This window comes from Condylura cristata, unplaced genomic scaffold (genome assembly GCF_000260355.1).
Source record: "Condylura cristata isolate star-nosed mole 26May11 unplaced genomic scaffold, ConCri1.0 scaffold00020, whole genome shotgun sequence".
Classification (NCBI taxonomy): domain Eukaryota; kingdom Metazoa; phylum Chordata; class Mammalia; order Eulipotyphla; family Talpidae; genus Condylura; species Condylura cristata.
Window position 1 is genome coordinate 3860081 of NW_004567121.1, and position 18164 is coordinate 3878244.

Genomic DNA, 18164 nt, shown 5'->3' on the forward strand with positions numbered 1-18164 from the left:
CCCAGGGTGCCAGGTCCTCAGGACTGAGTGAGGAACCACATGACCTAAGGCAAAGGGGGCCATCAACACTGAAGGACAAAGTTCTCCAATAAGGGCCCAACTATGACACTGGTGACAGAGTCTGATAGGTCTGCCCAACCAGGAAAATAGGGATGTCCCCTAAAACTATGTCTTCTCCCTACCAAGAAAGGAAGGAAAATGAGGGAAGATATGAACCAGCAGAGTTTAAATCAAGGAATGACTGTGTTTACCTGGGCTGACTACATTATATTTTTTGCTATTGAAAAAAATGAACTTTCAGAGCTAAGTTTGACAGCAAGGAAAAAAGAAGTACAGTACTGCCTCAGGGCAGTGAGGAAAGGCTCATTTTCACCCTGGAAGATGAGGGATGTGGTCCCCAAGTATTGGCCAGGTTGTGGTTGGTCATACATATCCCTGCTGGGGCAAAAGCACCCCTACCCCCCACCCCATGGAATAAAACCCAGGCTGGAGAGCCAGAGTGAGCCAGTGTGGCCCTGCCTTGTGTTCAGCATAAGGAAAGGAAGGTTTGGACCTTGTCAAATCCCCGAAGTCTCAGGCCTTTAACATTAAATGCACTGGATGCAAGAGCATGAACACTAGTCCCTAGCTTGTACAAGGGCACATCAGAATGAAGGTAACCACAGCCACTTCCTTCTCTGGTGTTGATCCCCTCCAAAATCAACCTTTCTGTTGTGAATTTAAAAAATCATCTTCTTTGTTCCAAAGAAAACCCACCCTTCTTCTCCAGGGAGTCCCTGTCAGCTTGAAAGACACCAGCCCACTGTCTGCAGCTGAAGCACCTAGTTATCCTGAGTACTTCATTCAACATCATAATCCTATCTTGCGGGAAGGAAGGAAAGAAGTTTGGTGTGTGAGCATCTCATTCCTGGTACCATCATTCTCTCTAACCATGCTAACCCCATACACTGCAACTGAGCTCCTTCAGGGGTAAACCTTGTAGACACCACAAGGTAGGGTGTGACCTCAAACCCACTGGCACCAAGGGGCCAAAATACTCCACAACTAAAGGTCACGACTGCTCCCAGATGCATGCCTGAATAAAGGTCTCCTCACGGGGGAATGATCCTGTACAAAGTAGATTCTTGTCCCAGGAAGATATCCACTCCAGTGCTCAGCTTCCTCTGCCATTCACTCATTCATCAGTCCACATGTTTGTTTATTCACTTACCCACTCAAAAAGTGTTTACTGAATGCCAGTTCTGTAACTAGTACTGTTTGGGGGCTGGAATGGGGACTTACAGAAGACTGTTACTGAGCAAGTGAGTGCATATGTTACAGAGGTCACCTCTGTGTGTGCCCAGTGCTATGAGGGAAATGTACATGGTGACAGGAAGGTGGGACTGCTCTCCTTGGGATGTCAGGTAAGCCTTTCTAGGGGAGGACCCCTGAACCGAGAGCCCAGGGCCTGCGATGGAGTCAGCCAGGAAACGAGCCATCTGCAGAGGGGATACAACAGGAGCCAAGGCTAAAGGTAGAAAAGCCCGGAGGGCTCAAGAAGCCAAACTGTGTTGAGTGAGAAAGAACAAGAGGAAGTCTGAGAGGGGGCCTGATCTTGCCAGGTATTGAGTTTAGCCTTTACAGTGAGGGCAATGGGAAGGTAACAGACCTACAGCATATGTCAGGTTCTTGATAACTACTGTAGGATGAACAAATGGGTGTCTGTATACATGAATGAATGGAGTGTTCACACAGGAGAGAGACTTAACTGATTTGTTTGGAAAAACACTAATGGCTCCAGCTACCACATCATGGTCTTCCTGTTAGGGGATTCTTACAGAAAAAGCATGATCCTGAGGGGAGCCAGGTGAGGAAAGGGATGGGTTGCCAAACTTGCCCGCCCCCACCCCTGAGTGTAAGAAGGAGCCCAGTTACCGAAGACAGTCGCCTCATTTTACTTGACCGCTGGTTGCGGGGCTTAACCAGGAGCTTGTGCTTAGCAGCAGAGTTGTCCAGGCAGGAAGAGAATTCCGGGGGGTAATCAAAATCAGCCAGGGGTGCCATGCTGCTGTCCAAGGTCCTTAGGGAGATGCTGGCCTCACTCGCCTGCCTGGGGAATTGCTGGTGTGGAGACAGCGACCGGGATGAGGAAACTAGAGAGACCTTCACATGGGACAAGAAACAAGTACATCAAACATTAACTTCCTGACATGAAATGGAGACAGCCAACACCTCCACCCCTCTCTACCTTTATTGCGCTCAGTCTTCTGATACTGTCTCTAGGTTTTACATGAAAAACATACCTTAAGTTGGACTCTCATCAAAGAGGGTTCATGATACTCCGTTAGAAAGGTAAATGGCTGGGATTTTAACTGAGCACTCATTTCCAAGGTCACACAGAGAACCTGTGGATAGGCACCCTTAACATAGTAACACTGCCACCCCCTCCCGCTGCAGATAGTACAGGTGCTTCAGCAAGAGCCACTTTCTCCTCCGAAGCAGACAAACCTAATCCCTCCAAGGGCAGAGGATCAGGCTGAGTCTGATCCCTGGAAGCCAAGAGTGTGCCCAGATGTGTGATTCACAGGCCAGGGCAGCACATGTGCTGAGTCCACCACCAAGAATGCTATCACTGGAGCTTTGCTTGTTCATTGTGGGATTATGGGATCTTTCCGCATTCTCCTGGAGAAATCTGTCTCTAAATTACTATCACTAAGTCTCAAGTATTTATTCTCTAGTTTATTTCACTGAGCACAGTATCCCCAAGGTTCATTTATGTTGTAGCATGAGTCAGATTTTCCTCCCTTTTTAAGGATAAATAATACACTGTGTGTGAGAGTATTTGTTTATGTATGTGTTTGTGTGTGTGTACAACACACACCACATTTTGTTACTCATTCATCTGTTGGACACTTGGGTTTGCTTCACATTTTAGCTATTGTGTAAAGTGTGGTTATGAACACATGTGTACAAACTGCTTTCAATTCTGGGTATATACCCAGAAGTAGAATTTTTGGGTCATATGATTGTCCTAGCCTTCATTTCCTGAGGAACTGCAGTATTGTTTTCCACAACAACCAAGCCATTTTACATCCCCATCAACAGACCACAAGGGTTCCAATTTCTTCTTCTTCTTTTTTTTTCTAGGAACCATCCTAAAGGGTATGAGGTGGGCCAGTTTGTGTTTTAACTTACGACCATAATGTTATCCACATCACCATGATTTCCTAAGCCATCATAAAAACAGTCTCCTCAGAAAGAGGCAGTGAGGAAGACACAGAGAACAAGCAGGCTCCTAGGGCATCAACACACCTCTGGTGCCCTACACAGATCAGATGCCCCCTGGTTCCCCTAAACTAGAGGTTGAGCCAGAAAGATGACGCTGCTGGAGAGTCAGCTGTGACGCAGGGACTAAGCAAGCAAACTACTTCAGAGAAGAACTTATTTGTCCTGTGAGCACAAAGGTTTTTTATGCTGGGGGAAGCATAAATTTACTCCTGTCAACCAGGAGAGGACAACTATTGAAACAAGGGGTAAAGGGTTAGAGCAAAATCTATTGTAGCTCTCTTATTTTACCTGCTCAAGTTCTTACGGGAATAAAATATTAAAAAAAATAAATAAATCTAAGGGGCTTGGCCAGAACTTCCTCAGTGCTGTGGCTTTGGCTTCCACGACTATGGCTCATAACCTCAGGAAGTCACCTTAAACCAGACAGTCATCACTTTCCCAAGCACCCTCCTTAAAGGTCACAAGTAGCATAGCCATGTTTCAAAATCAAACAGAATCCTTCTTGTAAGACTTACTTTCTTCTCCCCTCCCCTTCTTTATTATCTTCTGCAACCCAAGGAAATAGACAAGATGAGCTGCTTTGTAATTGCAGGGACTCTATGAACCAGAATAATGACTTAGCCTGTGACAACACAGGTCTTTGATTATTACCAGCCCGGTCCAAAGCCCAAAGACACACTTTTGTGTCTGCCCTCTTCCCATTTGGGCTGCCCTACGTCTTCACTGCTTGGGCAGACAGTCCTGGTCTACAGCCCACTCTGGCCCCCTGGATGAAAACCTTGGCATGGAGCTTAACACCCTGAAGTTCTGAACCAGAAGCTCTGCCCCCAGGCAGCCCCCATGCCAGCTGTCACAGCTGATCTTCCTTCCAGGGAACTGAAGCCCCACGGTTCACTCTGTCAACCTCATAGTTCTTGGAGGAGCTGAAAAGACCAGGATCTTCAGGAACAAGAAGACTCACAGTTAATTTGATCAATTAAGCAACAACAGGAGGTGGGATGGGGCTTGTGGGGAGGAAGAAGCAGAAAAGATGCCCTGCATTTTCGTTGGCAGGTCGGCGGCATGAGGAGCATCCATCTTTGCATTGCTTGCTCCCAATTCTTCCTGAAATGTGTGCTTCTGGATGATTCTGGAAGTGGATGCTTTGAAATACAATATGCAGCACTTTGTTGGGGGAATGTGACTCAAGGGTCCTGAGGAGGCAGCTTGGGATTCAGAGGATTTCTTTGGGGTGACCCTGGGTGACAGCTGTTTTACAATGTTTGTCTTCAAAGAGAAGGGTTCAGCTGCTGACAGGTGCACCGGGGCATGACACATGGCAAGAGCCAACAGATGCCCAGCAAGGAAGAGAAGCCACCACAGGTATTGTCCTTCCTTATGAAAGAAGGGGAGTTTCGTCTTTCTTTGTCTCATTTAATCTCCTCGAAAACCTTCTGAATGCAGATTGCCAGAGGTGATGGAACCCATCTCCACCTTGGCCCACCTTTGCCAGTTTGCTGTCCTCTATTTTGTGTGTTCTACGAAAGGGTAGGAAACCTGGAATATGACCAGTCATGCAATTTTACCTGCAAAGTCATCAAGTGAAGTTTTATAAGTTGCTCCCTCACATGATAGTGAAATTAAAAAATAAATTTCATGTAGTTCCTGAAGTATTTACTCTACCAGCGAACATCACTTAGGTGGAATTCATCAAACACTTAAATCTGAAGACCTTTTTGTGCACTCATCTTCATTACGTTTCTGTCAAGCCTGTGAGACCAAACAGGTATCCCAACAGGAAAAAGGTTAAAAAGTCCATAAATACAGCTTGAAGGCATTTAAATTTAAGGCACCATTATATCAAATGCCTTATGTAATATAAACACATTTTAAGTCCCTCTCAGTTGACTGACTGCCCAAAAAAAAAAAAAAATCCAGGGTACAAAACATAACCATTGTGATTTCCAAGCCAAAGGTTATATGCTCTTTTTTTTTTTTTTTAAGCCTTTAAGGCTCAAATTTTGGCTTCCTATGAAGCTAGTGCATTATTCACAATTGGTGATATCCTAGAATGTTTTTTAAACAATATAACAGCCATAGAAATGGCATTTAGAAGGATGAGGATAGTCCTGCCCAATGTGAGTATGAATGGCTCACAGACTGTGGAATTTGTCTATCGTGGTGCTTTGTGGGATTGAGGGTGGTCTCACTACTTAACTATCATGTGAGGAGGCAACTTAACGAACTACCTGCCTAACACAGCTAAAAAAGATGATGTAGGCATCAAAGAAACAGGGTGGAATGAGGAACTCGGGTGGCCCTGTGGCAGCCATATCCCCACCATAGGGCCGAGGCAGGGGACACTGGCACTATATATATAAGGACCCAAAGACATGTCTGTTACATGATAATTACACCGTAGGGAGCTGCAAGTCTGAAAACTGTCCCCTCTGGTATTTTAAGGTGTTAATAGGTGTAAGGTTAGCACTGAATCCAGGATCCAGGTCAAAAGTTCCCCTCTGGGCTTTCTTCTTTGCCTTTGAGCTGGAAAAGCAGGTATGGATAGTCCACACTCCTCAGGCCCTGCTCTAAGAGCACACAGGGCTCACCCTCAAGCCACCTCTGTGTGAACCCCAAATCTGTGGCTTCCTGACAATCATATAAAAAATCTGTCTGCTTTACATTAGTGAACTTCTGGGTAGCCACAGCTGCACAAATGAGGTAATACTAGGCAGATATCTTTTCTCTGCCTTTGTAGGTTGTTTCTGGAAGTCCAGGTTAAAGTGGCTACTGCATCTGTCTCAAGTCATACAGAATCTGCAAGACAGTGATTCATATTGTAAGCCCTTAGATTCCACTGTGAATGCCCTCTACCAGGGTGGAAATGACTGCTCCAAGGTCACACAGGCATGTTTGTAGCCATAGAAAGTGAACTCTTTTATTTTTTCTTGCTGGTTTTCTAGAACCAACCTAGAAACACAAGGGTATTTTCCTCTTTTAAAACTGGATGCCCCGGCCCTCCCTGGTGGTGCAACTGAGTAAGGATACAGTACTGCAAGCCAGCCACGGCTGCTTCAGTGTGACTTGGATCCCTGGCCCTGGAGGTGACCCACATGGCGTGGCAGATCTTTCCTGACCTGCCCACTGCTGCCCTTAGCAGGGTACTTCGTCAATCTGCCTGTTCTGCTCCCTGCTCTGTCCCTGGTGAATCCTCTCACTGCCCCCGCACCTCTGGCCTGTATGCATAAATAAGTATATTAAAGAAAAACAAACTGGATGCCCAGTCTGATCATCTGCTAGGACAGGAAAAATCAACTACAGGGTTGGTTGTATGAGAACACAGAAAACTCCAACTGCACACCCCTGCCACAGCAAGGTCTGTCTACAAGGAGAAACGATCATTTGTGTACAAATACTTTGAGTGGACTTAATACGGCAGCTCCATGAACCACGCTGTTTAGACATGAGAAAGCTTTCAGTTGCCCTGTGGATTCTCATGGGGAAGGGGGCGGATGCTGGGCTCAGTTCCCAGGCCCTGCTGAGGTCATAAACACGTCTCCTGCTTGTCAAACTTTCCTTGCTGCCCTGTTTACCAGCACCATGCTCCAACCAACAAGTCCCATAATCCTAAAGTCAAACATAGGAGCAAAATACGTTTGTCATTCTCTTCTGCCTCCAGTCAAGTGTTATGACAACAGAAAAGAGACGCAAAGGTTTTTCCCTCTTTCAAAACTGGATGACCAGTTTGGTCAACTGCTTGGACAGGAAAAACCAGCTACAGGGTTGACTGTATCAGACCTAGAACTACATGAAAAATGTCACCCAAAACCCTATCTCCTAAAAAGAATTCTTTGAAAATGAAAACATCGCAAGGACTGACTGTAGCCCCACTGACCTGGCTACATGGGGCACTCCAAGTCCACACAGGAATCTCAGGGGAAGGCAGCGGGCCCCAAGGCCCCTGCTGCCCTCTGGTGGGCATGGATGGAGCAGATCACACTTGCCTTTATGGTGGTGCCAGCACCAACATCATGCAGTAGAGACATCTCAGGGGGGCTCCTGGGCAGCCCGTCATCCTCAGAGCTCATGCCGGCGTCATCGCCCCGCTTGGCAGGAAGACTCCCTGGGGGAGGTGGTGGTCCCATCTTCACGTTACACTGTATTTTTAACTAGAATGGAATCAAGAACAATTGCTGCTTCATTGGCGACGTTTACCAACCACTATCCCTGCTCTAATTCATTCATTCCAGAGATATTTTCCACACTCCTGTCTGGTGCAGAGGGCTAAAGAGCCTCCAGCCCCCTGACTGTCATATTGGAAATGAGTGGTTCTAAGAACAAGTCAAGGTCCACTTGGAACTAACTTGGTAATGAAACAGATGTAATGATACTTTAAAAGAGTAAATATATCAAATAAAGCAGGAAGAATTATTTCAAAGCCTCTTGATTTATATTTGACTACATACCAAGTGATGCCGCCCAGGAAAACCTACCTGCAGAGCTTTAATGCGGTCACACACATTTTCCTGGGAAAACACCCGCACAGGTCGAGCCGGGTCTTGTCCAGACTCTGGGATAAAAATGCTGTCATGTGAAAGGGCCCGGCTGCCCAGTGTGCCCCTGGACTCCCTAGGACAAAAGAGGCACTGTGAAACTCGGCTCACCTCCATCTCTCACCCAGGGTGCTCAAGTGAACGGGAAAGGGAGGTGCTTTAATGATACATCTGACAATGAACCCTTATTTTTAATTACTCCTAACTTCGGTGCATTCCCATCCAGTCAAGTATCATAGTCAACTCTTTGAAATATCGTTGAAGTAGGAATTTTCTGAATACATAAGAAGGTTGTGTCAACCCTATTTATTAGTGGAAAAATCAAGGTTTGATGAGGTGTGAGATCTAAGACAACAGCCTGTAGAAAGGAAAGGTGGGCCTGGTGTTGGCCAGTGAGTGGGGTCTTTGCTGGCTGGCAGGGCCGTTGCCTGGGGAGAGTGAAATCATTCCTTTTGCATAGACACGCAGCCCTTCAGAGCACTGGAGGCTGTGTTTGCACAGCAGGCTTGGAGCCAGCCTGCCTGCCAGAGGCATCCTCACAAGGCAGTCCAAAACATACATCTAAGGCTGGATTTGAAATACGAATTATAACTCTTCAAAGCCACACCCTCTTCATTACCTCATATGATCTGTGCAACCTATCCTGTGTTTTGCTAGGGCCTACCTACAGTGTTGATGGAAACTCCTATCATCACTGTCCCAACACCTTCCCCAGCTCCAAGCTCAAGTCTCCAATTTGCAACTGAACCCACAGTACAGTCACAAAGTCCAAAGAGGATGTTAAAGTCAGCAGTCAGATTTTCCTAACAGTGGTAGCTGCCAGAACAATAGGTGGAAGGAGATGATGGAGACCTGATGATGAAGGAAGGAAAGTCTGCCCCCACAGACACTGGACATTTTGCTTACCACAACCCCCCACACCCACCCTGCCCGGACATCCGGTCCACTGAAGGGCATTTGGGATACTTAAGGTGTGGCTCTGCACTACTGAACATCAAATTGTGTTGGTTAGTGATGCTTCTTTTTCATTCAATTTCTTCTAGTCTGCAATATTAAGTGGAGAACCCACAGCTAGGTGAGTATGTCTTGACACTCCTGGGAGGTAGTAAAACCAAGTGAAAGAATGAGGCAAGCCTCCCTGTCCATCGCAGTTATTGTCACTATGACCACATGCACTCCTCTCACAGTAGGCAGCTCACGGCCACACCCTTTGTAAGCCATAACCACTGCCCAAACACTTGCACTGTCGTCGAGAGTCCATGAAAGGGCTGCTGCAAAAATACACTGACAAAGACATGATGTCTTATGACATATGGAGTCATTCACTCTATATCATAGAAACAAAAGAGTGGAAACAATCCAATGTCCTTCAGTGGGTTCCATAATGTGACAGAGACTGTGCAACTAATGAATGAGTAAGAGGATCTCTTTAAATTGTATGCAGACAGCCCCAGAAGAAGTAAAAATAAAGGAACACTTGCAAAATAATGCGTAAGGTGTGGTCAGTTCTGTTGAGGAGGTGAGGCTTAGATACATCTGAACATATGTGAGTGAATATGGGCATTTGCTTTTCTTTTTAAAGATGGCAACAGAAGAATCAGCAGCAAAGGAATGAAAAATGGTTTCCCTTCAGGAGAAGGCCAGAGTAAGACGGGGAGATGGAGTCAAGCTACTTACATTTACAATTTTGTCTTTAAAGTCATGTAGATGCTTTATGTAGTTAAAAGACAAAATCAAGTAAAAAGGGACATTAAATAAGCTCTAAAACTAGAAAGCAGAAACAAACGTGCCTAAATTTCTATCAGACTATCGCCATAAACACACAGAAGTATGCTTTCAATTAATTTTAACATGACTTCTAAATGACTTTTGACTCTATATCCATAAGTCCTAAGAAAAAAAGTTGTATCTTATTAGTAGTAATTGACAAAATGACAGATATTAAATTATACTTGTTAGTTTTATTAGTAGCAGTGTTAATGCACTAAACAGTGCAGACAATGTTTATAATATGCAATCTCTGTGTAGGAGACGGGAGTAATGAAATTGTTGTAAGTATATTATATGGTGAAGAAAGTAAGTAACTTTGTTAATATCATTAGGAACCAAAATTTCCAGTGTAAGAGAAAAATTAATTTTAGCAAAGAATCACAGAAGTAAAGCTGCTTCTTATTAAACATAGAAATACCAGTAAACTAATGATTTATTTTCTCTTCAAAAATAAAATGTATTTACTAGCTAGAAGTATTGGAAAGGCCTAAGAGCCACAACAGCCAACAAGTAATCATCACCTCTGGCAGACAGATTGTGGTCTCTAAAAACCATCTCAAACTAAAAGGAATCAGGGTCCTATGAAGAAATGGCTGGTTACTGGCCTGGGGCAAGGAATGTAGAAATTAACCAAGGGTTTCTCATTCTGCAAGAAAGCAAAGAAGCTTTCAAAGACAAATGGGACCAAGTCAAAAGAACCCAGAAGCTATTCTGAAGTTACTTCCAATAGCATAAAATGGGACAATGTCAGCATAACAATAAGTGGGTTAAAGCAAATCAGAATCCATGCATTCACAATTATATTTATGGGAAAAGAAAAGAGAAAACAAAATTCATTGGTCACTGTAGGAAATTGTTAGGGTACTAGGGGATTATTGTGAAAGAAGATCAATAAAAGGAGATCCATGCATGATCCTGCCTTTCACATACAAACTAACTTCAAAGCAACCAAAATGTTCATGAAGGGAAGTTCTTCACAGAAGAATCCCAGCCAACACACGCAAAATGAATGGTGGAATTAGAAAAACCACCATTTTCCAATGAAATAATAAATCTAGTCAATAATCATGTATGGGTATAAATGCCCCTGAACCCACTACTCAGCTTACTATTACTAGAAGTGAGGCAACCAGAAAGTCTGTGCATTATGATACCATGTGACCATGCCCATCACCATCCTGAAACTAAATTTAATTAAGTTTCTAGATTCACCCAATAATTTACAAGAAATTCAGAGAGTAAAGGAAAGGATTTAAGCATATGAAGGGAAAGCAAGTACAAAATTAGGACATTTTTCAGGAGATATCCTGTTCCTCTATCAGATCAATGACATGAAATGAGGAGGGGAAAGGGCAAATTGTTACAGATAAGAAACTTGAACATAGCTGCACATACCTAACAGGTGGTGTCAACTTTTTAAACAAGTTCCCATGTTGTTAGCTAAAACTAAAATGCCTTGGCAAACAGAACACTCTTTTCATGGTAATGCCTGAAAAACTGTATATGGACTGGAAGATGTAGAAACTCTGGAAGAGTGTTTTTAAGATCTTGTCTCCTCATTACACAAAACAAGAGACACCCCACTGATTGGGAGAAAACTTGGGGGTACAATACTAATAACAAAGGACTGATCACAAAGATGTACAAAGAGCTGATTAAACTCAACAAAATAAAGTGAACGACTCTATCAAAAAATGGGCAGAAGAGCTAAAGAGACAATTCTCCAAAGAGGAAATGCAGAAGGCCATCAGGCATATGAAAATGTGTTCAACATCACTTGTAATAAGGGAAGAGTGCATGGGACTATGGTTATGGCACATGGGTGAATTGGTGGTCCATGGGGATTACAACTGGGATGAAAAAATGCATAAAATGAAGAATGACGTAAAAAATAATTAGGAAAGAAAAGATCTTGTCTCCTTTAAAATCAATTAATTTTTTTTAAAGATTTATTTATTTGTGCATACAGAACTGGGGTACAGGCCAGAGGCTCAGGGGCAGCGAGAGGCTTCACCAGAGACAGAGTGGGGAACAGAACAGGCAGATCGACGAAGTACACTGCTGAGGGGAGCAGCGGGAGGGTCAGGAGAGGTCTGCCACGCCATGTGGTCACCTCCGGGGCAGGCGGGAATGGAACTCATGCGGAAGTGGCTTTAGCTTCTTTGTGCAGTGCTTTAACCCACTGCGCCATCAGGGAGGGCCTCAAGTTAATTAATTTATAATAAAGAAGCAAGACTATACAATCGGGGAAGGATCGTCTCTTCAATGAACAGTGTGGGGAGAATGGGGCAGCCACATGTGAAAGAGTGATACTGGACAATAATTATCATATACAAAAATCAAAGTGGATTAAAGATTTGAATATAAGAAACTTCTAGAAGAATACCTTATTCCTATAAGTTCCTGGATATCAGTCTTGGCAATGAGTTTTTGAAATTATTAGGTCAAAAATATACTGGCTGAAATGAACCATTCTCTGTGTTGTTTTCTAAAAAAAAAAAAAAGCTATTTGCACTTCCCAGGCTTCATACCCCAACCCAAGCTTCCTTTCCTAGCATCAACTAGAATTTTACCAGTAATTAAGGATCAGAGCCCTGCCAGGTACTGGGAATACAGAGATGAAAAGGATACTGTCCCCATTTGCATGGGTTTTGTTGGGAGACAAAATGGCCACTAGACAAGACTTCACCCTGCTTCCCTGCTGCTGTTCTCCTACTCTGGACATTGTCTGTGGGGCCACTGTGGGTTCTGCTCGAGATGGGAAGGTAGGGCGTGAGCATTTTAATTTCCCCCCAGGAAAGACATTTAACAATAAGCAATAAAACACATAACGCGGCCCTCCCTGGTGGCGCAGGGGTTAAAGCACTGCACTAAGAAGCTTAAGCCCCTTCTGCATGAGTTCGATTCCCGCCTGCCCCGGAGGTGACCAAATGGCGTGGCAGACCTCTCCTGACCTGCCCGCTGCTCCCCTCAGCAGTGTACTTCGTCGATCTGCCTGTTCTGTTCTCCACTCTGTCTCTGGTGAAGCCTCTCACCCTCCGCATCTCTGGTCTGTACCCCAGTTCTGTATGCATAAATAAAAAAATCTTTAAAAAAAAACAAACACATAACGGTTTACTCCCTGAGTGTGGAGCAAGCTGCCTTTAAAATGGGTGTACAATCTGTGTCCTCTCTGTATTTACAAGAGGCACTGTGGTTCCTGTTAGCACCAAAAAAAAAAAAACCCTGAAAGAAAAATCTCAGATCTTTCCTCCTTAGTCGTTTGGTGCCACCAAGTGTTCAGTGTAATTTCTACTCCATTAAAGACAAGCAATGTGCTGATGAGGAGGGAGGGACGGTCACATCACTGGGAGGGTGAGCCTCCACAGCTATTTCCTCAAATTAAGCACTGTTGTTAAATATAAAAGTTGGCATGGCAATAAATTCCTTTATTCACAGAAGTAACTGTTGAATAAATGAGGCAAATTCCCCACTAGACTTCCCCCAATTTTAACACCGATTGTGTCTGTTCTCTCTAATCGTATTTTTGGATGATTTTCCCCCTAAGACCAAACAGCAAGAAGTCTTCCTCCATACCCACTCTAGGTCTCTAAAATGTCCTCATTAGATTACTCAAAGGTCAAGCTTAGAGAGACTTTTATTTTTAGGGATAGTACCAAGGTCCTCAAAGAATTTTAATTCAAATTAAATCAGGGTTAATATCATGCCACTTTCAGCTATGGGGCACCAAACAAGTTCTCCAAAATTTCTCTAAAACTTGGTTTGCTCTCCTACAAAATGGTATATTGTACCTCCTCTTTCACAGTCTTTGTGGACTTTTAATATAAATAGCACCTAGTCTACAGCAATCACCAATAATGTTTTTGTTCCAACTTTTTCCATCTCTATGTATGAAAAGACACAACTTCTGTGGAGGAAACTCCAGTGGAGTTAGCCAGGAGGAAAGAAGGCTCAGAAATCTAGCAAGAGGCCATGATGAGAATCCTGAGTATGCTATGCCTCCTGCTCACAGGCGTGTGGACTGCAGGGGTCAAAGGCCACTTACTCCAGCTCATCCTCTGAGTCGTAGCCCACTGGCCCAGCCTCGATGGGGATGACCTCGCTCTTCGCCTGACTTTGTTTCCAGGTGCTACTTCCTGTGGACGAGGGTGACTCCTTTCTCTTCTTCTTCCCGAAGAACTTCTTAAACGTTTTGAACTTGGATTTTTTCTTTCCTATGCAGAAAGAATGCATGAGAGTCTTTACCAATATGTCATGTACATGTGAAGGAGAGAAAGCGAGGTGTCTATCTATGCACTACTATTCTCTCTAGAAAAGATTCTCTACCACACAGAAATACATAAATAAATGGCAAGCCATTTGGCCCACCTGAAAAAAATCTTGTTTATTTTGAGATTCTAATAAAAGGGCCAAGAAATCTTTGAAGCCTGGTGACAAGATCAAAGCACAAGTAAATTTTCCTTTACTTGAATCCAGTTTCAATTTCTAAAATATTCACAGTCAAAGCAAAATAACCTGATAGGATAAAGACCATGTGATAACTCAAATTATTATTCAAAATAATTCTCAAATACTTCGTTCAGCATGGACAGGAGCACCAACAATAATCAGAGAGCTCTGGCTTCATGAGCAAGAGGGGCTCCCTGGGGTACCAAAAGCTATGAAGAGCTGCTTTAGGGAGAGATATCAGTACCAAGGCTGACTGCCAAGCTTCTGGATCATTAGAATTTACACTGTTAAACTTTTTGTGACTTCTTCCCTGGTGTCTTCTTCATTCTCACTCACAAATTCTGAATATCAAGAATCCTGTGATTTCACTTTAGCAGTTCAGCTAAGTTCATTCCTTTCCTCTGAATATTTACAAAAACTAAAAATAGAATGCAACATCATAGTTACATGATGCCCATACAGCCAGAGACTATATATAAATTGGTGAAGTCAATTTGTATGTTTTATAAGTAAATTATTTGGTAAGATGCATTTCTAAAAACCCACAATATTTATATTTGGCTTATAATAATATCCTCCAGAGGAGTTTACATGATCTTGCCTCAATGTGAAGAACTACTAATATTAAGTTATTACTCTAGTAGGAAGTCATATATTACCTTATGTGGAATAAATCCCTGCCCAAAGAGAAATAAATTCTACAATAACATTTTCTTAGCTTCTAGTAGATGTTGCCTTACCTTTATAGTCACAAAATGATTATTTTGTTAATGGGTGGTTCTAAAAGAGAGTTCATTATTTAGAAAGATTCTTGAGCCTCTGCCTTGTTGGTTATATGAGAAGACCCTGCATTTTGATACATGCCCTATATTTTATATTTGACCTTCTCTTTTACCACCCATTCAAAGATTCCAAGATTGATAAATGATCTGAGGGCAAAAGTGGATTCCTGCTCACTGATCTCTCTGGGTTTTATAATTTTTCTTTCAATTCTGGCTTCATCATTTTTATACTTAATTTTTTTTAAATGTTCTTATCTAGAATTTAAAATTTTAAATGCAAAGTGGTTAGTCTGAATAACTTAACTCACTACTACTGGGTGGGAAGAATATTTAAAGTTTCTGTCTTTTCAAAAATTGGGTTTTTACAACCCCATCAAAAAATGGGCAGAAGAGCTAAAAAGACAATTCTCCAAAGAGGAAATGCAGATGGCCAACAAGCATATAAAAAATGTTCAACATTATGTACTTGTAATAAGGGAGATGCAAATTAAAACCACAATGACATACCACCTCACACCAGTGAGAATGGCACATCTTTAAACAACTAGCAACGACAAATGCTGGCGCAGATGTAGAGAAAAAGGAACTCTTCTGCACTACTGGTGGGAATGCAAACTAGTACAACCACTATGAAAAATGTTTGGAGTTTCCTTGAACTGCTAAACATGGAGCTTCCATATGACCCAGCATTCCCACTCCTACGTATCTACCCAAAAGACACAAAAATACTGATTCAAAAAGATGCCTGCATCCCTAAGTTTATTTGCTTTATTTACAATTGGAAAGACAAGGAAACAGTCCAAAGCCCAAAAGTGGATGACTGGATTAAAAAGATGTGGTACGTATACACAATGGAATATTACTCAGAACCAAAAATAAATAAATAAATAAATAAACGCATGCCTTTTGCAGCTGGAAAAGATCATGCTTAGTGAAATAAGCCAGAATGGAAAGGCAAAATACTGATGGTTTCACTCGTAGCAGGAGTATAATAGACCAGCCATATACCAGAGACGTTTCATGGGGGTGGAGTGGGGAATGGGATCAAAAACAGTGGGGGGAGGGAAATGCACTGAACTATGGTGATGGCACAGGGTGATTTGGTGATGGGAAGCCCAAGGGGATTACAACTGAGATGGAAAAATGCACAAAATGATGTAAAAATAAACTATTATATTATTTTTTTAAAAAATGGGTGTTCATGGTATTCCAAACTAGCATCTACTGAGGTATCAGGTTAATCAAATACAACTCCAAAAACTATAATCTTCCTTAAAATAAATAGCATTTCAGTGGTCCATAATCTGAGAAATTTTGAAAGTCAGATTCAATTAAAAAAAAAAACACCTCAATTTGTGTATATTAGGTATCTATTGACATGTGACAGAGAAAAAGTAATTCTAATATGTAATAATAAGAAAATCTATCTATAATATATGACAGAAGAAAAGTAATTCTAATATGGAATAGTAACAAAAATCTGTAAGATATGAAATGAATCTCTAAATATCTTAGTATTTAAAGCAAATGATTGGCAGCTAGGATTTATAGCAAAGAAAATCACTATTAACATTTTGACCTTAAGCAAGACCTCTGTTATATCCCTAGATGGCTATAAACTAGGGAAAAGGAAGTTAAGGCCTTTTAATGTCAATTTTATGATTCAATCAAGAGATAAACAGCAATAAGTGAATAACAGTAGACCAATCACATAACTGAGTAAATCCTGAAACGTGTTATAAGATGATGATTCATGGGTCTAAAGAGTATAGAAGTCATTAAAAAGAAGGCTCAAAGTTTCTGTCAATAGTATTTCTTCTGGGTGATTAGGCACTCCTATGTTTTGCCTAGCTTCCTACTGATACCTGCGGATGTTCTTAGGTGATAAAGGATCCTATTGAACCCCTCTTCCTTTGTTTTCAAGTCAGCCAAGCAAGGGGACATATTTACCTCCAGGAATGAGGTATATGACTTGAAAACCCACCCTCACCCCCCTATCAATAGGTGGCTGAACTAACCAGGATGTGGCCTCCACATTGTAAGAGTCTGGGGATTTCTAATCATGCTGTGCACTCAGTCTCCACACAGAGAACCCCAAAGGCCTGGCTTCATCAGTCCCTCTGCCCCAAGCCCAACAAGGGTTCATCCCAGGGGTGGGAAAGTGAGGATCTTACCTGTGCTGTCTTCTCCAAGGCCTTCTGCGGCCTCCCGAAGCTTAATGTCCATCACTCTTGTGGAAATCATGGCCAACTCACTAAAATCAGAAGAAAGTTCATATTAAAAAATTATGTCTAGTAGAAGTTGACAATGAATGAAATGATGAGTATATTTTGCCCAGTACTTTGCTTGCACACAACCAGCAAAGACACATTTGAGGGCAGAGTACAGGCCAGTATATGCCAAAAACATGTCTACTGTTTAAGATTAGTAACTACACCCCCCTTTATCTAGTTGCTGACAGAACAACTGAATGGAAAACAGATACCTGCAGCAAGTACTTCACCAAATTACACAATGCATAATTTCTTTAAAAAATTTTTTCAGAAACATGTTTTTCTTTTGTTCACTGTAGAAACACCTTGGAAGACATAGAAAATGAAAATCACCACAATCCCTCCAAAGATAGCCACAGTTGATACTGTAATGTATTTCATACCAGTGTTTCTTTCCTATGCCTGTGTGAACATGAACACATGCGCACACACACACACACACACTCTCACACCCTATTAGACTAACTTCCTGATTGTCTTACACTAACTACACCATGAAAGTTCCTTATGAGTGTTTACTCAATAGATATCTAATATTTTGAAATAAAGTTATATCTCTATTCATTTACATTGAGTTTCTTTACTGTACTTTTGATTATGAAAAATGTGAAGCAAAGGAAAACAGAGGACATTTGCTTTGGCTACTCTAAAGCAAATCAACCTAGTTATACCATTTCATCTATTTTCACTTAGCTTCTTCCAAAATTAAAAATCTTTTACTTTACTTAGAAGCGAAGTAATTACTGATAACTTTGTTACAAAATACTGAGCTGATTTTTATTTTTTATTGTATGTGCATTTGTGCATAGAAACACATATATTATAAAACTAATTAAAAGAAAAAATGCTTCTTTTGATACAGGATAGAAGAAATTATGTGTAACACTGTAGCTGTCATGATTTTAAAATTAATTTATTTAAAAATTTTAATGTACTTTTTTTTACATTGTTGCTAATTTTTCCACAATATAGGATTACTTCCCTCAGTTGTGGTCATCCTGTTCTCCAACCACCAAAGCTCCCATGGTCCATCATCATATTCCCTTGTGCTCTCTCCCACCCTCCATTGTAGTCCCCCCACTCCTGTCCTC

At 42.0% G+C, this 18164-nt stretch overlaps 1 protein-coding gene across 1 annotated transcript in view; it reads right to left on the reverse strand.

The window, feature by feature from the left end:
• The window catches only part of KIAA1211L (KIAA1211-like ortholog), a 99753-nt gene that overhangs the window by 21383 nt on the left and 60206 nt on the right, over positions 1 to 18164 (reverse strand). Inside the window, exons 3-7 of the mRNA XM_004686007.2 lie at positions 16975 to 17054; positions 13615 to 13783; positions 7740 to 7875; positions 7227 to 7415; positions 1915 to 2085 (exon numbers count right to left, since the gene is read on the reverse strand). Of these exons, the coding sequence (XP_004686064.1) occupies positions 1915 to 2085; positions 7227 to 7415; positions 7740 to 7875; positions 13615 to 13783; positions 16975 to 17044 (735 nt within the window). The 5' untranslated portion in view covers positions 17045 to 17054. The remainder of the gene's footprint in view (positions 1 to 1914; positions 2086 to 7226; positions 7416 to 7739; positions 7876 to 13614; positions 13784 to 16974; positions 17055 to 18164) is intronic.